This window comes from Oncorhynchus keta, chromosome 18 (genome assembly GCF_023373465.1).
Source record: "Oncorhynchus keta strain PuntledgeMale-10-30-2019 chromosome 18, Oket_V2, whole genome shotgun sequence".
Lineage (NCBI taxonomy): Eukaryota > Metazoa > Chordata > Actinopteri > Salmoniformes > Salmonidae > Oncorhynchus > Oncorhynchus keta.
Window position 1 is genome coordinate 23,750,013 of NC_068438.1, and position 24,938 is coordinate 23,774,950.

Below are 24,938 nucleotides of genomic sequence, written 5' to 3' on the forward strand. Positions count from 1 at the left end.
ATGAGCTCCTGAGTTGGGAAAATATTGTGCAATACACCGACGCATGTCTTGTATTCAAGATCCTAAATGGTCTGGCTCCCCCTCCACTCAGTATTTCTCTTAAACAGAAAACCCAAACATATGGCAGCAGATCCACAATTTTTGCCATGAGAGGTGACTGTATAGTTCCCTTAAGGAAAAGCACCTTTAGTAAATCCGCTTTCTCTGTGAGAGCTTCCCATGTCTGGAATACACTGCCATCAGACACAAATAACTGCACCATCTATCACACTTTCACAAAATGTATGAAGACATGGCTAAAGGTCAATCAGATTTGTGAACGTAATCCCTAGCTGTGTATTGCCACTTTCCATGTTGTCTGTTGTCTGTAGCTTGTGAGGTGTGGAAACACTTTGTTGCTTTTATGAATTTTGTCTTGCTGCTTTTTGTTCTATGTTGCTCTGTCTGTATGCTATATCTTGCTTGTCCTATGTTGCTCTGTGTGTGCTCACTGCTCAATGATTGTCTATATTGTAATTGTTTTTAATAACCTGCCGGCTGGCTAAAACCGGCACTTTTACTGAAACGTTGATTAATGTACACTGTCCATGTAACTATAAAATAAACTCAAACAAGTCTGGTTCATCCTTGGGAGCAATTTCCAAACACCTGAAGGTACCACTTTCATCTGTACAAACAATAGCATGCAAGTATAAACACCATCAGACCAAGCAGCCATCATACCGCTCACAAAGGAGATGTGTTCTGTCTCCTAGAGATGAATGTACTTTAGTGCGAAAAGTGCAAATCAATCCCAGAACAACAGCAAAGGACCTTGTGAAGATGCTGGAGGAAACAGGTACAAAATTATCTATATCCACAGTAAAAAGGAGTCCAATATCAATATAACCTGAAAGGCCGCTCAGCAAGGAAGAAGCCACTGCTCCAAAACCATCATAAAAAGCCAGACTACGGTTTGCTACTGCACATGGGAACAAATCTAGTACTTTTGGAGAAATGTATTTTGGTCTGATGAAACAAAAATAACACTGTTTGGCCATAATGACCATCTTTATGTTTGGAGGAAAAAGGGGGAGGCTTGCAAGCCGAAGAACACCATCCCAACCGTGAAGCATGGGGGTGGCAGCATCATATTGTGGCGGTGCTTTGCTGCAGGAGGGACTGGTGCACTTTACAAAATAGATGGCATCATAAGGGAGGAAAATTCTGCGGATGCACACCGAATACGCTGATTCGGTGTGCGAGTTCATTAGAACGTGCGTTGAAGATGTCGTTCCCATAGCAACGATTAAAACATTCCCTAACCAGAAACCGTGGATTGATGGCAGCATTCGCGTGAAACTGAAAGCGCGAACCACTGCTTTTAATCAGGGCGAGGTGACTGGTAACATGACCGAATACAAACAGTGCAGCTATTCCCTCCGCAAGGCTATCAAACAAGCTAAGCGTCAGTACAGAGACAAAGTAGAATCTCAATTCAACGGCTCAGACACAAGAGGCATGTGGCAGGGTCTACAGTCAATCACAGACTACAAGAAGAAATCCAGCCCAGTCACGGACCAGGATGTCTTGCTCCCAGGCAGACTAAATAACTTTTTTGCACGCTTTGAGGACAATACAGTGCCACTGACACGGCCTGCAACGAAAACATGCGGACTCTCATTCACTGCAGCCGAGGTGAGTAAGACATTTAAACGTGTTAACCCTCGCAAGGCTGCAGGCCCAGACGGCATCCCCAGCCGCGCCCTCAGAGCATGCGCAGACCAGCTGGCCGGTGTGTTTACGGACATATTCAATCAATCCCTATACCAGTCTGCTGTTCCCACATGCTTCAAGAGGGCCACCATTGTTCCTGTTCCCAAGAAAGCTAAGGTTCAGCTGAGCTAAACGACTACCGCCCCGTAGCACTCACTTCCGTCATCATGAAGTGCTTTGAGAGACTAGTCAAGGACCATATCACCTCCACCCTACCTGACACCCTAGACCCACTCCAATTTGCTTACCGCCCAAATAGGTCCACAGACGATGCAGTCTCAACCACACTGCACACTGCCCTAACCCATATGGACAAGAGGAATACCTATGTGAGAATGCTGTTCATCGACTACAGCTCGGCATTCAACACCATAGTACCCTCCAAGCTCGTCATCAAGCTCGAGACCCTGGATCTCGACCCCGCCCTGTGCAACTGGGTACTGGACTTCCTGACGGGCCGCCCCCAGGTGGTGAGGGTAGGCAACAACATCTCCACCCCGCTGATCCTCAACACTGGGGCCCCACAAGGGTGCGTTCTGAGCCCTCTCCTGTACTCCCTGTTCACCCACGACTGCGTGGCCACGCACACCTCCAACTCAATCATCAAGTTTGCGGACGACACAACAGTGGTAGGCTTGATTACCAACAACGACGAGACGGCCTACAGGGAGGAGGTGAGGGCCCTCGGAGTGTGGTGTCAGGAAAATAACCTCACACTCAACGTCAACAAAACTAAGGAGATGATTGTGGACTTCAGGAAACAGCAGAGGGAACACCCCCCTATCCACATCGATGGAACAGTAGTGGAGAGGGTAGCAAGTTTTAAGTTCCTCGGAATACACATCACAGACAAACTGAATTGGTCCACTCACACAGACAGCATCGTGAAGAAGGCGCAGCAGCGCAGCAGGAGCAGCAGGCTGAAGAAATTTGGCTTGTCACCAAAAGCACTCACAAACTTCTACAGATGCACAATCGAGAGCATCCTGGCGGGCTGTATCACCGCCTGGTACGGCAACTGCTCCGCCCACAACCGTAAGGCTCTCCAGAGGGTAGTGAGGTCTGCACAACGCATCACCGGGGGCAAACTACCTGCCCTCCAGGACACCTACACCACCCGATGTTACAGGAAGGCCATAAAGATCATCAAGGACATCAACCACCCCAGCCACTGCCTGTTCACCCCGCTATCATCCAGAAGGCGAGGTCAGTACAGGTGCATCAAAGCTGGGACCGAGAGACTGAAAAACAGCTTCTATCTCAAGGCCAACAGACTGTTAAACAGCCACCAATAACATTGAGTGGCTGCTGCCAACACACTGACACTGACACTGACTCTACTCCAGCCACTTTAATAATGGGAATTGATGGGAAATGATGTAAATATATCACTAGCCACTTTAAACAATGCTACCTTATATAATGTTACTTACCCTACATTATTCATCTCATGTGCATACGTATATACTGTACTCTATATCATCGACTGCATCCTTATGTAATACATGTATCACTAGCCACTTTAACTATGCCACTTTGTTTACATACTAATCTCATATGTATATACTGTACTCAATACCATCTACTGTATCTTGCCTATGCTGCTCTGTACCATCACTCATTCATATATCCTTATGTACATATTCTTTATCCCCTTACACTGTGTATAAAACAGTAGTTTTGGAATTGTTAGTTAGATTACTTGTTGGTTATTACTGCATTGTCGGAACTAGAAGCACAAGCATTTCGCTACACTCGCATTAACATCTGCTAACCATGTGTATGTGACAAATAAAAATGGATTTGATTTGATTTTTGATTTGATTTGAAGCAACATCTCAAGACATCAGTCAGGAAGTTAAAGCTTGGTCACAAATGGGTCTTCCAAATGGACAATGACCCCAAACATACTTCCAAAGATGTGGAAAGATGGCTTAAGAACAACAAAGCCAAGGTATTGGAGTGGCCATCACAAAGCCCTGACCTTCATCCTATAGAAAATTTGTGGGCAGAGCTGAAAAAGCATGTGCAAGCAAGGAGGTCTACAAACGGACTCAGTTACACCAGCTCTGTCAGGAGGAATGGGCCAAAATTCACCCAACTTATTGTGGGAAGCTTGTGGTAGGTTACCCAAAATGTTTGACCCAAGTTAAACAATTTAAAGGCAATGCTACCTCCTGGGTTCGCGCCCAGGCTCTGTTGTAACCGGCCACGACCGGTAGGGATATCCTTGTCTCATCACGCATCAGCGACTCCTGTAGCGGGCCAGGCGCAGTGCGCGCTAACAAAGGTTGCCAGGTGCACGCTGTTTCCTCCTACACATTGGTGTGGCTGGCTTCCGGGTTGGATGCGCACTGTGTTAAGAAGCAGTGCGGCTTGGTTGGGTTGTGTATCGGAGGACGCATGACTTTCAACCTTCGTCTCTCCCGAGCCCGTAGCGATGAGACAAGATAGTAGCTACTATCAATTGGATACCATGAAATTGGGGAGAAAAAGGGGTAAAATTACAAACATTTTTTTTTTAAATAAACAAATAAGGTCTGTGTTTCGTGCAGGCTTAAACCGCCTCTGCGTTTTGACACCCGTGTAAATCTCACTAGGATAAGGTAACGTTTGTCAAAATATTTTCATAAATCCACTCTACAAAAAAATAAAAAACTTATATTTAGCCAATATTGATCAGAGTTACCTTGTCCTATGGATATCTACACAGTTCTAAAATTGGTAAGGTGGTGTAAGCCTACACGAAACACAGACCTTATTTTAAGTGAATCTAAAAATATCCTATGGAATAAATGAATGAAGGAACCGCTTTTCAGATTTTGCAGGTGTCATGGGAATTATGACTCGCACTTTGGTAGTTAATTCTTACCATGTCCATTGTTAAAATAGGATTTTCTGCATATAGAAATTACAGTTTGTGGTTTCAACATTCATCACAGGCAACTTAAACTCTATTATTATTCAAACAGTTTAGAGTATTTGTCTCCTAAGCAGACTCTTCAGTATCATTGTCACTTCAGAGCTGTGTGTGTGTTTTACAGATGGCAGAGAAAAGCAGAGCACCAGTGTGAGACTATTACATGGAATTGGCACCAGGGAAAGCAAGGTGTCTTATTTGTGATGAAGATGTAAGCATGGGGTCAGCAACAGCTAAATTAAAAAATACCACCGACCTGTGGAATCACCTTAATAAGAACACCCATCCAAAAGCCCATATATATTATATTAAGTTAAAATAAAAGTGTTCATTGTTCGTTCAGTATTGTTGAAATTGTCATTATTACAAAAATGTGTATATATATAATATATATATATATATATATATACACATTGGGGAAAAAACGTATTTAGTCAGCCACCAATTGTGTAAGTTCTCCCACTTAACAATATGAGAGAGGCCTGTAATTTTCATCATAGGTACACTTAAACTATGACAGACAAAATGAAAAAAATCCAGAATATCACACTGTAGGATTTTTAATGAATTTATTTGCAAATTATGGTGGAAAATAAGTATTTGGTCACCTACAAACAAGCAAGATTTCTGGCTCTCACAGACCTGTAACTTCTTCTTTAAGAGGCTCCTCTGTCCTCCACTCGTTACCTGAATTAATGGCACCTGTTTGATCTTGTTATCAGTATAAAAGACACCTATCCACAACCTCAAACAGTCACACTCCAAACTCCACTATGGCCAATACCAAAGAGCTGTCAAAGGACACCAGAAACAAAATTGTAGACCTGCACCAGGCTGGGAAGACTGAATCTGCAATAGATAAGCAGCTTGGTTTGAAGAAATCAACTGTGGGAGCAATTATTAGGAAATGGAAGACATACAAGACCACTGATAATCTCCCTCGATCTGGGGCTCCACGCAAGATCTCACCCCGTGGGGTCAAAATGATCACAAGAGCGGTGAGCAGAAATCCCAGAACCACACGGGGGGACGTAGTGAAGGACCTGCAGAGAGCTGGGACCAAAGTAACAAAGCCTACCATTAGTAACACACTACGCCGCCAGGGACTCAAATCCTGCAGTGCCAGATGTGTCTCCCTAATTAAGCCAGTACATGTCCAGGACCGTCTGAAGTTTGCTAGAGAGCATTTGGATGATCCAGAAGTAGATTGGGAGAATGTCATATGGTCAGATGAAACCAAAATATAACTTTTTGGTAAAAACTCAACTCGTCGTGTTTGGAGGACAAAGAATGCTGAGTTGCATCCAAAGAACACCATACCTACTGTGAAGCATGTGGGTGGAAACATCATGCTTTGGGGATGTTTTTCTGCAAAGGGACCAGGATGACTGATCCGTGTAAAGGAAAGAATGAATGGGGCCATGTATCGTGAGATTTTGAGTGAAAACCGCCTTCCATCAGCAAGGGCATTGAAGATGAAACGTGTCTGGGTCTTTCAGCATGACAATGATCCCAAACACACCGCCCGGGCAACGAAGGAGTGGCTTCGTAAGAAGCATTTCAAGGTCCTGGAGTGGCCTAGCCAGTCTCCAGATCTCAACCCCATAGAAAATCTTTGGAGGGAGTTGAAAGTCCATGTTGCCCAGCAACAGCCCCAAAACATCACTGCTCTAGAGGAGATCTGCATGGAGGAATGGGCCAAAATACCAGGAAATGTGTGTGAAAACCTTGTGAAGACTTAAAGAAAAACGTTTGACCTCTGTCATTGCCAACAAAGGGTATTTAACAAAGTATTGAGATAAACTTTTGTTATTGACCAAATACTTATTTTCCACCATAAATTTGCTAATAAATGCATAAAAAAATTCTACAATGTGATTTTCTGGATTTTTTTTCTCATTTTGTCTGTTGGTGGCTGACTAAATACTTTTTTGCCCCACTGTATATATATAAAAATATATACATTTTAAAAATCGTCCGATTAATCTGTATCATCTTTTTTTGTCTTCCAATAATCGGTATCGGCATTGACAAATCATAATCAGTCCACCTCTAGTTGAGATCTGGTGACTGAGATGGCAATGGCATTTGGTTTACATTTTTTTTGCTCATCAAACCATTCAGTTACCACTCATGCCCTGTGGATGGGGGCATTGTCATCCTATGGGGCATAGCCATGGTAGCCAAAATAATGGCCTGCCCAGCATTTTTATACATGACCCAAAGCATGATGGGATGTTAATTTCTGAATTAACTAAGGAACCACACCTGTGTGGAAGCATGTCCTTTCAATATACTTTGTATCCCTCATTTACTCAATTGTTTCCATTATTTTGGCAGTTACCTGTATGTCAAGTAGGTTACTTATCAACCTTTCCAAAATCTCTAACTGAGTACTGATAACATCTATAAGTAAAAGTGATGACAACAGAGGAAAAAAACATTAAATAAATTCCCTGGTATTACCGAAAACCAGGTTAGAGGATTCCCAGAATCAGGAGGGAATAGGCAGGAAATCCGGAATTCTCCAACCAGGATTTCTGGAAAACCAGGGAATTTATTGAAAGTTCTGGGAATTTTGCAACCCTAAGCAGGAATCATTGTGTGGAGAAGGCAACCTTGCACGACAGGGAACATAGAATGCAGATTAGTAATCCTATTCCTTCTACTCAATGCGAGCTAGTGGCCCTTCCTTCTACACACAACATATGCTTGTGAGCACAGCACACTCTCCTACATGAAAAGCAGCCTCATGAACACTACCTCCTACACAGGCTGCCCACTACTACACAACACAGATAAGAGGCCAGGCCACCGCAGGCTAGCTGCCTGCTTTCTCTGAAACACCAGTGGCATTCAGCTGACAGACAGAGACCTGGGTGTCATATACCTTTAAAACACATCTCTGTCCTGACAAGCCAGTGTTGTGAGCCAGCCCAGCCTAGTCAGTCTCTCTCCCCTCCACTCTCTGGCCCTCTGTAGCTGCACGTCCCCCTAAGACAAGCGCAGCCCAATTAAGGACAGGCCCCAGCCCTCAGTCGACAATGAGCTGACACCTGCTCCTGCCTGGGCACTGGGCACAGAGAGGGGGTGTGAAACAGGCCAGGCGTGCGTGCCAGAGGCCCAAAGGCCAATTCAACACTGTGGGGCACTGCCAGAGGTGCACATTACAGGAAATCAGGATATAAGGAGGGTGGCGCCTGCCCTGCCCTGTGCCAGCCAGGGGTTGTAAGTCACTGACATTTCCCCATGCTAACACGGATCGAGTCACACACAGACTCAACTTCCTTCCTTTTTTAAATAAGTAGTAGATTCTTCAGCCATTATAACCATATAGTGTTGTAAATTAATTGCATCAAGAAGCATGCTTATTAGCGCTTTCATATGGCTTTTCTAATTACAGTTGGTTATTGAAAATAATGTTAATTCTACATCGATAAATCAAATAAATTGCACAGCCCTCAAGAACAAGTGTGAGTGATGGAATCTGCTCGATAAATTCCATGCAACTTTCAGAACTCAGAACTTAGAACTCAAAACATCCCAGTCAGTCACAGACTGCCCTGTCTCTACCACTCTCCTCTCCTCTCACTCTACTTCACACTACTAGGTCTCTCTACCCTCTCTCTCTCTGTCTCTACCCTCCCTTTCGCTCTGTCTCTACCCTCTCTCTCTGTCTCTACCCTCCCTCTATCTCTGTCTCTACCCTCCCTCTCTCTCTGTCTCTACCCTCTCTCTCTGTCTCTACCCTCCCTCTCTCTGTCTCTACCCTCCTCTCTCTGTCTCTACCCTCTCTCTCTCTGTCTCTACCCTCTCTCTCTCTGTCTCTACCCTCTCTCTCTCTCTCTACCCTCTCTCTCTCTGTCTCTACCCTCCTCTCTCTGTCTCTACCCTCCTCTCTCTGTCTCTACCCTCTATCTCTCTCTGTGTCTCTACCCTCTCTCTCTCTGTCTCTACCCTCTCTCTCTCTGTCTCTACCCTCTCTCTCTGTCTCTACCCTCTCTCTCTGTATCTAACATCTCTGTATCTACCCTCTTTCTCTGTGTCTCTACCCTCCATCTATCTCTGTCTCTACCCTCCCTTTCTCTATCTCTCTCTCTTTCTCTACCCCCTCACCCTCTCTCTTATCTCTCCCTTTCTCTCTCACTATCCTCTTGTTTTCTCTCTCTTTACCCTCCCTCTCCCTTTGTATCTACCCTCTCTTTCTCTCTCTCTACCTTCTCTCGCTACCCTCTCTTTCTATCTCCCTGCCTTCTCTCTCTCTGTCTCTACCCTCTCTTTCTCTGTCGCTCTATCTACCCTATCTTTCTCTCTCTCTCTCTGTCTCTACCCTCTCTCTATCTACACTCTCTCTCTATCTACCCTCTCACTCTGCCGCACTCAGTCTCACTCACTATGTCAATAACAGAGACATACATTGAATCTCTTAATATGACTGTTATTTTTTCCCTATTTAAATCTTTGGAACCTCCCTGTTCAATGATGGAATCCATTTTATTCTTGACTGTCTGAGTGGTGCTTGCAGTTTTACTACCCTCGAGATTCTCGTGAGACTTTTCAGGATTGGCACTTTCCTTGGGAGCAGATAGGCCTGTAGATCATCAAACCTCAACTAAGCATCACATACAGTACAGCCAGAAACTATGAGTGATTGAATAAGCAATACATTCCTGATTGCTGTACGTTTCTGTGAGTTGCTGTGGCAGATACACTACTAGCATTATATTCATTTTCATCAAACTGGGAGGGAGAGCCAGCCTTTGTTTTGTATGGTTACACTAGTTTGTCAGAAGTGTGAGTAGTCAACCAGAGAGAGAACTGGGGGCTTCAACCAGGCCCGTTCCTCACTCTGGCTTTCCCAGAATGCTCCAGGCTTTGTTAGCATGGAGATTCCACTGGGAGCGTACTGGCCGAGGCGAGAGGAGTGGTTGCAGCAGAAAGAGCTGGCACATGCCCAGTGCTGTGCTGGCAGAAGTCTGCCTTCCACAGCTTGAGCACAGGGCTTTCTCTAGGCTGGGTTTACCAGCTTTACTTCCATGATTGGGAGAGTAAATAGAGCATATGCTTGACAGTGAATGAGTGAGGGTATAGGTTGTATGTCTGAGTGAAAGTGAGTGAGTGCGTGACTGAGGGAGTGAGTGAAGTGAGTGAGGTATTTGTTGGTGAATGGGCACTATAGGTGAGTGAATGATAACAGAGAACGATTGAATGAATGAGTGAGAGAGAGAGAGAGAGAGAGAGAGAGAGAGAGAGAGAGAGAGAGAGAGAGAGAGAGAGAGAGAGAGAGAGAGAGAGAGAGAGAGAGAGAGAGAGAGAGAGAGAGAGAGAGAGAGAGAGAGAAGAGAGACTAGATTGCCTAGACTAGACTGCCTGTATCCTCTCAGGCATGGAAAATGAAAGGGAAAGGGGATAACTAGTCACTTGTACAACTGAATGCATTCAACTGAAATGTGTCTTCCACATTTAATTCAACCCCTCTCAATCAGAGAGGTGCGGGTCCTGCCTTAATCAACATCCACGTCATCGGCACTCAATCAGAGAGGTGCGGGTCCTGCCTTAATCAACATCCACGTCATCGGCACTCAAAGAACAGGAAGGCAGTCATGGTACAGTAGGATGAAACACATATTGCCAGGGACTGGGAATGGGGTCATGCCCATGTCAATTCAGGAGATAAATTCAAATTGAATTCATGCTCATAATTTACAAAAATGATTTTTGCTTCTGAATTAATTTTCTGAATTGATTGGTTTGAAATGGAATTGACCTCAACCCTGCTAGGGACAATACCCTCTACTCTGACATTTGATCTCATCTACCAACATGCCTAACACAGGGATAGCAAACACAACAGCCAAATGATGCAGACATTCTTAGAAAGTATACCAATGGAATTGATTTATTTCCACATACGCTGTTTAACCTAAAATTTGCATAGGCAGTTTTCAGATTTGTGTAATCACATTTCAGCGGGTTGACAGTTTTCTAAAACGTTTTTTTATGGAAAAATAAATCCTAACCCTAACCAAAATGAATGGTGGGATTAAAAAGAAAAAACAACAACATTGTATAGCCCACTGGTAATACCTAGGTAATACATATGTCAAGGTTGTAACTGGCAGTGACTGAATGTGACTACTATATGAGGGGCGGCAGGGTAGCCTAGTGGTTAGAGCATTGGATTAGTAACCGAAAGGTTGCAAGTTTAAATCCCAGAGCTGACAAGGTACAAAATCTGTCGTTCTGCTCCTGAACATCCAGTTAACCCACTGTTCCTAGGCCGTCATTGAAAATAAGAATTTGTTCTTAACTGACTTGCCTAGTTAAATAAAGGTAAAATACAATCAAATAAAAGACCAAGACAGGTATGAATGATCAAATAAACAGCATAAAGGAAATAATAATGTATGTTTTGGCTAACTAATATCTAATTATGTTTCATTTAGAAAAACGAACCCCTGGCCCTCACAAATCCTAATTGTCAAATAAAACAGAAAGCAAAGTGACTTTAGACAGAGGATGAGGGGTCATTGAGCTCAGTCATCATCATATGACGACTCGAGAAAGGACTCCCCCATCTGGACACTATTGGAAGAGCAAGGTTAAGTCAGTCCATGGGTCAACACAGCAGTTTCATGAAAATGTGAACAAACTTGCATAATTTATATTGTAATTATTAAACAGTTCATTGCGCCATTCCAGACCATTTGATAAACATCTCTAATGGGCACTGCATCAGTCACAACTGTCAGTTACTGACACATCACACACAGCAGTTACATACCATCTGAAATACAATTTAAACAGACAAAATCAAAATCAAATGTTATTGGTCGCATACACATATTTAGCAGATGTTATTGCGGATGTAGCAAAATGCTTGTGTTCCTAGTTCCAACAGTGCAGTAATATCTAACAATACTCAACAATACACACAAATCTAAAGTCAAATGAAATAAATACATTTATGCACAGACAAGTTCCAATGTCATGTGACAGTATTGCTGCATTGAGGAGGTACTTTCCCATGCTGGAAACTAGTGAAGCAGTCACACCCCTTTTTGTAAAATGATCACATTTGAGACTGCTGACACCTCTACTGATCATGACAGATTTTCTTCGAAAGCAAATATCAGAAGAAAAACGTGTTTCATTTAGTGTTTTTTGCCTTTTATCTGACACATCTGAAACACGTCCTGACTGTATAGGCTACTATCACTGACCATAGCAATATGTACTTACAGTAGAGAGAGTAATATGTTTGTAGTATTTTTCTGCTCAAATAATGAAGGAATTATTTTACACAGAATTATGCAATATTATGTATCACTTATTTGTCCTTTCAAATATGAGTTTTTACTCTTTAGGCTATATTACATGATAATTGCATGATAAGGAGTAGGCTAATATTTTCCCTAAAATATTTAAAAATACAAATAAACCAAGGCAGAACTTTCACGTGACTAGAGAAAATGCAGCCATTTATATCAATGAAAAACAGTTATTGCGTTTATCTACCAATTTAGAATGAGCATGCTATGCAAAGGCCAGCAGCAAACCCACATGCAGTCGCTCAAAATTATATTTTATAGGCGACACAAAATATATTGCACTTCAACTCACCTTGAGTGGCCGTTCCTCTGGTGCTGAATACACTTGCTATCAAAGTGGCCACATACCAAATCATAGTACTATTGCCGACCAGCTATTACAACGCAAAGTGCCCCGTTCAACGAATCTGTCATATTCGACCTTGCACCGCGCGCGCTCTTATCGACGCCCTTTTATTCATATTCTATGCACTTTCCTATCGGCGATTCCCTTCATCCCTTCCCTCCCCCGTCCTTCCGTCCGCATCCTCCCTCGAAGAGACAGAGCACCTGCACCGCGGCGATTGTAGTAGACCGAGCTGTTTTACTAGTGCATAGTGAAATCTTTGTGAGAATTTAGCCACTAGGTCCGCCTCTTCTATCATTGGATTGGTTGCTGATAGAGGATTTGGGGCGTGTATTGGCTATTATTCCGCCCCTTACTATCGAATGACAGGAGGACAGACGCGTACCAATTCAAGGTGAGTTGGAGCGTGCCGTAGTAGTAGAACCGCAGTATCATGCGCATTGACAGAGAGCCGAGTCCGCATCTTTAAATGCCTGTCTTGAAGTGTCCCTTAACACGTGGCACCATAATTGTTCAATGCTGACCAGTATATTGAGAACCTTTGAACATGCACTCATTCTTCATATCAATGTTGGCATATATATTCATGCTGCGAGCTACAGTATGCTGGTGATGCGCAAGAGCCATGATGTCTGTGCCGTTCCTCAGTCCCTCTGTCTGTCGCTCATTCACAGCCTCTAGCTGTGGTCTTGTCTTTATCACCGGGTTAAAACGTTCCCTTTCTGATACTACAACCTCGGCTAATGTGTTGGGTTGGGTGTGGCGACAGATGCAAACATTGTTTCCCCCTCTATTTCTTCGAGGAGGCTGCCTTGTCTGCTGATGCTCCCAATCCAGCTGTAGCCTAGCTACACATGGCATATCGTTGGAACCGTATCCGCACGCTCATTTTACATCTCCATTCAGTGAAAATGTAGAGGTATTAAGAGTCACTTTTTCCAAACACTGCACATAACATATAACACTCAGAATGATTTAAATGTTTTTTATTTACATCAGAAAAATCATCAATGCAAAATGGTGTTATGTTCCTCTCCATATATGGATAAAAGCAGTTTGTGGTTTTCTGTATCTTTCAGATACTTACTCCATCTTATTCCAGTGAATGGTAGGCCTAATGCTGCACATGCACATTCCTCAGTTAAATGATAGCAATTCAGCAAGTCTGGCTTCAAAAATTTCAGCTGCTACTTATCATGACACACAACCCAATTTTTTCACTGACTGTTCCCCAAAATGAAGGACAGATATATACTCTATCTGATAAATAAATAGCATTTTAGGGTCAAAATTAAGACTAATGTTGATTGGACTGCATCCTAGGGCTCCCGTGTGGCGGAGTGGTATGGCACTGCATCTCAGTGCTAGTGGCATCAGCTACAGACCCTGGTGCGATTCCAGGCTGTATAACAACCAGCCGTGATTGGGAGTCCCATAGGGCGGCGCACAATTGGCCCAGCATCGTCCGGGTTAGGGTTTGGCTGGGGTAGGCCGTCATTGTAAATATTAACTGACTTGCCTAGTTAATTAAATAAAGGTTAAATAAAAATGTATAAAATACCACCAACCATAGTATAAACCATTCAGGAGTTTAGAAAGGCAGTAACAGGGACATTTTCCAGGCTTTGTAGAGAGATGTGGCTACAATATGGTAAACAGATCCAATTAAAAGTGATTAATCTGGCAAACATTTAACCACACAATAGAGAACTGTGAATCACGGGACAATATGAAACAACACCTGGAGGAACAGCAGTATTGTAATAGAGGTCTATGCCCTGGATGGGTGGTGAACTGGTGAATCTAAAGTGCCCATACCAAACACATTTCTATGCTAACAACATTCCACATTCTTTCACGACTGGATGGATTCCACATTTGACTATGTTGGAAGCTTTGGGTAACACAGTAAAAAAAAAAAAAAAGAATGGTCATTTTATTTTGTAACTCTTGATTAGGAGAAAGTGCCTTTGCACAAGAGGAAACAGAGTTTTGGGATGGACAAAGTGATGACATCAAGTGTTGAAATATATATCCTAGGAATTCTTGTGTACGTACATTTTCTAAGAGATCGTCTGACATCTGTGACAAAAATTACATTTGGGTCCATTTGTAAAATGGCAAACACCTTTTCCATGGCAACTCGTGAAATTGCACTGAACAAAAATATAAACCCAACATGCAACAATTTACAGTTCATATAAGGAAATCTGTCAATTGAAATAAACTCATTAGGTCCTAATCTATGGATTTCACATGACTAGGAACGCAGATATGCATCTGTTGGTCACAGATACCTTAAAAAAGGTAGGGCGTGGATCAGAAAACCAGTCAGTATCTGGTGTGACCACCATTTGCGTGACACATCTCCTTTGCATAGAGTTGATCAGGCTGTTGTTTGTAGATTGTAGAATCTTGTCCCACTCCTCTTCAATGGCTGTGCGAAGTTGCTGGATATTGGCGGGAACTGGAACACACTGTCGTTGACGTCGATCCAGAACATCTCAAAAATGCTCAATTGGTCGTAACATGTTTGGTGAGTATGCAGGCCATGGAAGAGCTGGGAAATTTTCAGCTTTCAGAAATTGTGTACAGATCCTTGCAACATGGGGCATTGCATTATCATGCTGAAACATGAATTGATGGCAGCGCGTGAATGAGACGACAATGGGCCTCGGGATCTCGTCACGGTATCTCTGTGCATTCAAATATGCCATCAATAAAATGCAATTATGTTCATTGTCCGTAGCTTATGCCTGCCCATACCATAACCCCATCAAATCAAATCAAATGTATTTATATAGGTGAATGCACCAATTTGTAAGTCGCTCTGGATAAGAGCGTCTGCTAAATGACTTAAATGTAAAATGTAAATGTAGCCCTTCGTACATCAGCTGATATCTCAAAGTGCTGTACAGAAACCCAGCCTAAAACCTCAAACAGCAAGCAATGCAGGTGTAGAAGCACGGTGGCTAGGAAAAACTCCCTAGAAAGGCCAAAACCTAGGAAGAAACCTAGAGAGTAACCAGGCTATGTTGGGTGGCCAGTCCTCTTCTGGCTGTGCCGGGTGGAGATTATAACAGAACATGGCCAAGATGTTAAAATGTTCATAAATGACCAGCATGGTCGATTAATAATAAGGCAGAACAGTTGAAACTGGAGCAGCAGCACGGCCAGGTGGACTGGGGACAGCAAGGAGTCATCATGTCAGGTAGTCCTGGGGCATGGTCCTAGGGCTCAGGTCCTCAGAGAGAGAGAAAGAAAGAGAGAAGGAGAGAATTAGAGAACGCACACTTAGATTCACACAGGACATCGAATAGGACAGGAGAAGTACTCCAGATATAACAAACTGACCCTAGCCCCCCGACACATAAACTACTGCAGCATAAATACTGGAGGCTGAGACAGGAGGGGTCAGGAGACACTGTGGCCCCATCCGAGGACACCCCCAGACAGGGCCAAACAGGAAGGATATAACCCCACCCACTTTGCCAAAGCACAGCCCCCACACCACTAGAGGGATATCTTCAACCACCAACTTACCATCCTGAGACAAGGCTGAGTATTATAGCCCACAAAGATCTCCGCCATTGCACAACCCAAGGGGGGGCGCCAACCCAGACAGGATGACCACATCGCCACCATATTCACAATGTTGACATCAGAAAACCGCTCACCCACATGATGCCATATTCACTATCTGCCATCTGCCCGGTACAGTTCAAACTGGGATTCATCCATGAAGAGCACACTTCTCCAGCATGCCAGTGGCCATGGGATGGTGAGCATTTGAACACTGTAGTCGGTTACGACGCCAAACTGCTGTTACGTCAAGGCCCTGGTGAAGACGAAGAGCATGCAGATGAGCTTCCCTTAGATGGTTTCTGACATTTTGTGTAGAAATACTTCAGTTATGCAAATCCACAGTTTCATCAGCTGTCCAGGGGGCTGGTTCCAGATAATCCAGCAGGTGAAGAATCCGGATGTGGAGGTCCTGGGCTGGCATGGTTACACATGGTCAGCAGTTGTAAGGCTGGTTGCATGTACTGCCAAATTCTCTAAAATGACGTTGGAGGCAACTTACGGTAGAGAAATTAACATGACATTTTCAGGCAACAGCTCTGCAATCAGCATGTCGATTGCACGCTCCCTCAAAACTTGAGACATTTGTGGCATTGTGTTGTGTGACTAAACTGCACATTTTCAAGTGGCCTTTTATTGTCCCCAGCACAAGTCCACCTGTGTAATGATCATGCTGTTTAATCAGCTTCTTGATATGCCACACCTGTCAGGTGGATGTATTATCTTGACAAAGGATAAATTCTCAGTAACAGAGATGTATCAGGTTTCAGGTAAGACCTGAAGGAACAATGTTTATTGTAACAACATGGGCAGGCAAATGACAGGTAAAGGCAGGCAGGGGTCGATAATCCAGAGTAGTGGGGCCAAGGTACAGGACGGCAGGCAGGCCCAGGGTCAGGTCAGGCAGAGGTCGGTAATCCAGAGTAGTGGGGCCAAGGTACAGGACGGCAGGCAGGCCCAGGGTCAGGTCAGGCAGAGGTCGGTAATCCAGAGTAGTGGGGCCAAGGTACAGGACGGCAGGCAGGCCCAGGGTCAGGTCAGGCAGAGGTCGGTAATCCAGAGTAGAGGAAAAGGTACAGGACGGCAGGCAGAGTGGTCAGGCAATCGGGCTCAGAGTCAGGACAGGCAAGGGTCTAAACCAGGAGGACGAGAAAAAGAGAGACTGGGGAAAAACAAGAGCTGAGAAAACGCTGGTTGACTTGAACAAACAAGATGAACTGGCACAGACAGACAGAAAACACAGGTATAAATACCCAGGGGATAAGTGGGGAAGATGGGCGACACCTGGAGGGGGGTGGAGACAAGCACAAAAACAGGTGAAACACATCAGGGAGTGACAAGATGTGAACAAATTCTAATAGAAATAAGCGTCTTGTGCCTATGGAACATTTCTGGGATCTTTTATTTTAGCTCATGAAATATGGGACCAACACTTTACATGCTGCGTTTTCCTGCCAAACCAGCAGGAAAGTATGTTTTTTATTTTAAATTGATATGCCCATTGACCTGGTCCTGGATGACAAAGCCATTAGGAGGGTGGAGTTGTCCTCTGTCTCCCACATTGACCCAATTACTGGCATGGGTGAGGTGCAATAGTGCTCCATCTCTTTCTCTGACTGCTGCATGGCAAACCTAGCACAAGGTCATCTCTCTCTCTCTCTCTCTCTCTCTCTCTCTCTCTCTCTCTCTCTCTCTCTCTCTCTCTCTCTCTCTCTCCCTCCCTACCTGCTTGCCTGCTTGCCTGCTTGCCTGCCTGCCTGCCTGAAGTTGCAAGAGTGCTGACACATCGCCTTTTCCTGACCAGAACATCTCATGACCCTCTGGGATTATAAATCCTGATAAGTACTGTACAGGGTCTGTTTCCACGGTGACACCAACATAGCATAATGGTATTAGCCCAGCTTTATGAGGCAGTAGGAGACAGACAGACAGACAGCAGCAGTGTGATGATTTATTTTAGATTAGGATGAAAGTTGATATAATCCCCTATTATGTATCTCTTATTTAGAGCATCATTACTGCAATAAGTTGTTGACAATTTTACTATAACTTGTTACCATAATATTACCATGTTATTACCTAGGCTCATGTGATGTCATTTTAAGTGCCATTATTTTAATGTGAAGATATTGTCATTAGCTATGTAGTTCTTAAAACACAGTAAATCTATGGAAAGCCTACTGTATGCCGATGGCTCGAAAGCGTACACATTTGCGTACACATTTGTGTTAAGATCATATAATTTGTTGTCCTACAATCCACCAACTTTAACATGGGTGTCAATAGATGTTTATCAGAAGCCTAACATAGGCTAGTGTGGTTAGTGGCATACATTTTAGACAGTGGGTTTGCCATGCTACTAGCCATGCAGAGATTACATGTTCTGGCTTTCTGCATCTAGATTTCATCTGTCATAGTGAAAGTGCCAACCCACAAGGGCACCAATGCATGCTAATCCTCCCCCAGCCACACGTGATTCCTACAAGGGCAGCTTGAGTTGGGAATTAAACAACCTCTCCCAATTGCGTACAGTCACATTTCCCATACATATCTTGACCTGAGTGGGGATGTGCATGGCGGGAGAGTTCTCCAAACTGCCAGGGATGATTTCTGAACATTCGAGACGTGTAGTCCACTTGTCATTCCAATCTCATTTGCATTAGCGTAGCCTCTTCTGTAGCCTGTCAACTATGTGTCTGTCTATCCCTGTTCTCTCCTCTCTGCACAGACCATACAAACGCTCCACACCGCGTGGCCGCGGCCACCCTAATCTGGTGGTCCCAGCGCGCACGACCCACGTGGAGTTCCAGGTCTCCGGTAGCCTCTGGAACTGCCGATCTGCGGCCAACAAGGCAGAGTTCATCTCAGCCTATGCCTCCCTCCAGTCCCTCGACTTCTTGGCACTGACGGAAACATGGATCACCACAGACAACACTGCTACTCCTACTGCTCTCTCTTCGTCCGCCCACGTGTTCTCGCACACCCCGAGAGCTTCTGGTCAGCGGGGTGGTGGCACCGGGATCCTCATCTCTCCCAAGTGGTCATTCTCTCTTTCTCCACTCACCCATCTGTCTATCGCCTCCTTTGAATTCCATGCTGTCACAGTTACCAGCCCTTTCAAGCTTAACATCCTTATCATTTATCGCCCTCCAGGTTCCCTCGGAGAGTTCATCAATGAGCTTGATACCTTGATAAGCTCCTTTCCTGAGGACGGCTCACCTCTCACAGTGCTGGGCGACTTTAACCTCCCCACGTCTACCTTTGACTCATTCCTCTCTGCCTCCTTCTTTCCACTCCTCTCCTCTTTTGACCTCACCCTCTCACCTTCCCCCTACTCACAAGGCAGGCAATACGCTCGACCTCATCTTTACTAGATGCTGTTCTTCCACTAACCTCATTGCAACTCCCCTCCAAGTCTCCGACCACTACCTTGTATCCTTTTCCCTCTCGCTCTCATCTAACACCTCCCACACTGCCCCTACTCGGATGGTATCGCGCCGTCCCAACCTTCGCTCTCTCTCCCCCGCTACTCTCTCCTCTTCCATCCTATCATCTCTTCCCTCTGCTCATACCTTCTCCAACCTATCTCCTGATTCTGCCTCCTCAACCCTCCTCTCCTCCCTTTCTGCATCCTTTGACTCTCTATGTCCCCTATCCTCCAGGCCGGCGCGGTCCTCCCCTCCCGCCCCCATGGCTCGACGACTCATTGCGAGCTCACAGAACAGGGCTCCGGGCAGCTGAGCGGAAATGGAGGAAAACTCGCCTCCCTGCGGACCTGGCATCCTTTCACTCCCTCCTCTCTACATTTTCCTCCTCTGTCTCTGCTGCTAAAGCCATTTTCTACCACTCTAAATTCCAAGCATCTGCCTCTAACCCTAGGAAGCTCTTTGCCACCTTCTCTTCACTCCTGAATCCTCCTCCCCTCCCCCCTCCTCCTCTCTGCAGATGACTTCGTCAACCATTTTGAAAAGAAGGTCGACGACATCCGATCCTCGTTTGCTAAGTCAAACGGCACCGCTGGTTCTGCTCACACTGCCCTACCCTGTGCTCTGACCTCTTTCTCCCCTCTCTCTCCAGATGAAATCTTGCGTCTTGTGACGGCCGGCCGCCCAACAACCTGCCCGCTTGACCCTATCCCCTCCTCTCTTCTCCAGACCATTTCCGGAGACCTTCTCCCTTACCTCACCTCGCTCATCAACTCATCCCTGACCGCTGGCAACGTCCCTTCCGTCCTCAAGAGAGCGAGAGTTGCACCCCTTCTGAAAAAACCTACACTCAATCCCTCCGATGTCAACAACTACAGACCAGTATCCCTTCTTTCTTTTCTCTCCAAAACTCTTGAACGTGCCGTCCTTGGCCAGCTCTCCCGCTAGCTCTCTCTGAATGACCTTCTTGATCCAAATCAGTCAGGTTTCAAGACTAGTCATTCAACTGAGACTGCTCTTCTCTGTATCACGGAGGCGCTCCGCACCGCTAAAGCTAACTCTCTCTCCTCTGCTCTCATCCTTCTAGACCTATCGGCTGCCTTCAATACTGTGAACCATCAGATCCTCCTCTCCACCCTCTCCGAGTTGGGCATCTCCGGCGCGGCCCACGCTTGATTGCGTCCTACCTGACAGGTCGCTCCTACCAGGTGGCGTGGCGAGAATCTGTCTCCTCACCACGCGCTCTCACCACTGGTGTCCCCAGGGCTCTGTTCTAGGCCCTCTCCTATTCTCGCTATACACCAAGTCACTTGGCTCTGTCATAACCTCACATGGTCTCTCCTATCATTGCTATGCAGACGACACACAATTAATCTTCTCCTTTCCCCTTCTGATGACCAGGTGGCGAATCGCATCTCTGCATGTCTGGCAGACATATCAGTGTGGATGACGGATCACCACCTCAAGCTGAACCTCGGCAAGACGGAGCTGCTCTTCCTCCCGGGGAAGGACTGCCCGTTCCATGATCTCGCCATCACGGTTGACAACTCCATTGTGTCCTCCTCCCAGAGCGCTAAGAACCTTGGCGTGATCCTGGACAACACCCTGTCGTTCTCAACTAACATCAAGGCGGTGGCCCGTTCCTGTAGGTTCATGCTCTACAACATCCGCAGAGTACGACCCTGCCTCACACAGGAAGCGGCGCAGGTCCTAATCCAGGCACTTGTCATCTCCCGTCTGGACTACTGCAACTCGCTGTTGGCTGGGCTCCCTGCCTGTGCCATTAAACCCCTACAACTCATCCAGAACGCCGCAGCCCGTCTGGTGTTCAACCTTCCCAAGTTCTCTCACGTCACCCCGCTCCTCCGCTCTCTCCACTGGCTTCCAGTTGAAGCTCGCATCCGCTACAAGACCATGGTGCTTGCCTACGGAGCTGTGAGGGGAACGGCACCTCAGTACCTCCAGGCTCTGATCAGGCCCTACACCCAAACAAGGGCACTGCGTTCATCCACCTCTGGCCTGCTCGCCTCCCTACCACTGAGGAAGTACAGTTCCCGCTCAGCCCAGTCAAAACTGTTCGCTGCTCTGGCCCCCAATGGTGGAACAAACTCCCTCACGACGCCAGGACAGCGGAGTCAATCACCACCTTCCGGAGACACCTGAAACCCCACCTCTTTAAGGAATACCTAGGATAGGATAAGTAATCCTTCTCACCCCCCCCCCCTTTAAGATTTAGATGCACTATTGTAAAGTGACTATTCTACTGGATGTCATAAGGTGAATGCACCAATTTGTAAGTCGCTCTGGATAGGAGCGTCTGCTAAATGACTTAAATGTAAATGTAAATGTATATCAGGCGATATCAGAGGTAGGCCATACAAATGGTCAGACTCCAGCCACCCAAGTCATAGACTGTTCTCTCCGCCACCACAAGGCAAGCGGTACCGGAGTACCAACTCTGCAACCAAAAGGCTCCTGAACAGCTTCTACCCTTGAGGCATAAGACTGCTGAACAGTTAATGAAATGACTACTCTGACTATTTGCATTGACACCCTTTTTATTTGCACTGACTCTCTTGCACCGGCTCTATGCACACTCACTGGACTCTACCCAGACACTCACACATACTACACTGACACTCCAACATGCACACATGCGCACACTTAACACACACACACACACACACACACACACACACACACACACACACACACACACACACACACACACACACACACACACACACACACACACACACACACACACACACACACACACACACACACACACACACATGTATATTGACGCCACACACACTCACACTTTCACACTCTTCACATACGCTGCTGCTACTCTGTTTATTATCTATCCTGATTGCCTAGTCACTTTTATCCCTACCTACATTTACATTTTACCTCAATTACCTCAACTAACTCGGTACTGGTACTCCTTGTATATAGCCTCATTACTGTTATATCCGTAGACATTTTTAACACTTTTTTTCTTATTTCTGAACTCTTTTTTGATCTGCATTGTTGGGAAAGGGCTCATAAGTAAGCATTTCACGGTTAAGACTACACCGGTTGTATTCGGCATATGTGACAAATAACATTTTATTTTATTTGGACAGATAGTGTAAGAAATCAAACAATTTCAGACAAGCCCCATGTCTACCACATAGAACATTGTCAACTCTCTCCCAAATGTAGCTGACTCTGTCCTCTCTACCTCCCCAAGATCTTAAAGTACAAATGAGCTTTTATTTGTCAAATCTCTATTTTTGTAAATGTAAATAGTATGTTATAGAAGAGTCCATACACTTTTGGGGTGATTTCACTTGGTTTTGAGAAACTTACCAGTGATAGACTTCCTCAGGCTTGTTCTGCAGTGCCAAGACACAGATAACAAAGGTTACAACAACAAAAACAAATACGTCATTTTTGAAATGGCAACATTCTCAGTATAGTGATGCAGTTATTTTGATCTTGTACACATGGACTTCAGCGATACTTTTCAATGTGAAGGATGCGTGTGCTTTCTCGCTCCAAACACGCATGCTCACACACTGAAAAGTATTGTGGAATTGCCAAAAAAGTGTCTGGACTCCTCTATAACATGCCATTTACATTTAAAAAATGGATTTGATTCAGGGCCCTGGTGGTGCACTATGTAGAGAATAGGGTGTCATTTGGGATGTAGACCGAGTCTCTGCAGGACCCTGTCAGCTGTCACCACTTTAGTCTGAATGAGTGATTCCCAGCACTCTGGTCTGTTCTCCCTCTGAGGGACAATACTCTAATGGGACACATTCAATAGGAAGGGACATCTAGAGGCTGGAGGGGAGTGATGGAGACTGCATGGAAGAGTAATGTAGGTCTATAATAATCACCTAAACCAGTGAACCTTAGGAATGATTTTGATCCCCCTCTTACTTCATCACTTTTTCTTCTCTCTTTCCCTCTCGCCACACATCCTTCTTATCCCCTCTCAGCATCTTCTCTTCTCCCTCTTTCTCCCACTAACACCAAATTAACTTGAAAAAGGAAGGTGTGGGTGTAGTGCGCCAAGGTTATCTCTAAATGTAATTACAGACCAACACAGATGTGACTGTGACTCATCAGATTAGAGTGTAGAACCCAGAGGAAACACATATATTATGATACACCGGCTGGCCTGCATTAGCTGAAACAGTACTGTAGGTGAATTCACCTACACTAGCAGCATAGAGGAGGTCATATTTGTTCAATGTAATAGCTGATGCTGTGATTCCAGGAACACTGACTATAATAGCCACCTCAGTGCTAATCATCATTTGCTCAGGGATGTTTGTAAACCTATTTCAGAATTAAATAATACACTACATCCTAAAGAAAGTTGGTCTCATCAGCATTGTACATTCCTACTTGTCAGTAAAAATGATTGTTCTAGAGAGTGTCAATCGGAGCTGAGGAGCTGATGGAGACTGTGATGTCATCATGTCAGTCAGCCATGGTGGTGATAGTGGTGATGATGGAGGGACTAAAAATGCCTCACTAACAGAAATACAGCTGAATTCTCCAAATTCAGAGCGAGTGAGAGAGAGCGAGAGAGAGAGAGAGAGAGAGAGAGAGAGAGAGAGAGAGAGAGAGAGAGAGAGAGAGAGAGAGAGCAGACAAACCTACAAGTCCTTCCTCAATTCCCATGACCAGATCCTCTGCTGAGACTGATGACTCAGGAACGGCAGGCAGAAATAAACAGCTAAACAATCTTCTTATCATTACCCTGCCAAGTCTGTCTCCATCAGCTATAATGGGACATCTGAATGAGAATCATTTGTATATTATTCACGTGCTATTCTGCCTGCCTGCTTGGCTTGAAACAAGTGCTGCACCTCCAAATCTTAGATAAGCAGGAAATTGATGCATCTCTCTTCCCTCTCCCTCTATCGCTGTCCCTCTTTCTAGCTCTCTTTCCCCATCTGACTCTCCCTCTCACATCTCTTTCTCTCTATCTGTGCAAGTGTGTGTGTGTCAAGAAGGATAATGTGTGTCTAAAACATGAAAACAAAAGAATCCCTGAAAAGATGCAAGTACTACTCCCCATTGTTCCATCAGTTCATATATTTTCAATCTCATGGTCTACTAACCAGTGACTAATGCTTGACTGCCTCCTATGAGGATTTGTTTCAAATAATGAAAATATCTATTTTTATATTCACACACCATCATATTTCATAGATATCATTGTTGCATTTTCAATCAACTTAATTTAAAAACATGAATGTCTTCTGTTATTTTCAGAGTCCTACAAATGTAGAGGTCTAGAATTTTTACGCAGGAAGCAGACCTGAATGACAAGCTGGTTAAGGGGGGGATGGATTTATTTGACTGGCTGGAGCCCTAAGCCACAAATGTAACCTTTCCTCTCCCCCATTTTCATATGGATATGAAGGTAATTGAATGATATTCGTTAAAATTACCTATTTCAGCAGTCCTCTTTGGTGTTTGCTAATCAATGCATTGAATGGGGGTTGGAGCCCAGAAGTGGCCATCTTACATTTACATTTTATCATTTAGCATCATTTAGCAGACGCTCTTAT

General features: G+C 44.8%; 1 protein-coding gene across 3 annotated transcripts in view; it reads right to left on the minus strand.

The window, feature by feature from the left end:
* igsf9ba (immunoglobulin superfamily, member 9Ba) overlaps window positions 1-12,545 on the minus strand; it is a 104,378-nt gene extending 91,833 nt beyond the window's left edge. For all 3 annotated transcript variants that reach the window (XM_052467651.1, XM_052467650.1, XM_052467652.1), the window contains exon 1: window positions 12,299-12,545. In XM_052467651.1, the coding sequence (XP_052323611.1) occupies window positions 12,299-12,362 (64 nt within the window). In that variant the 5' untranslated portion in view covers window positions 12,363-12,545. The remainder of the gene's footprint in view (window positions 1-12,298) is intronic.
* Window positions 12,546-24,938: the final 12,393 nt, after the last annotated feature.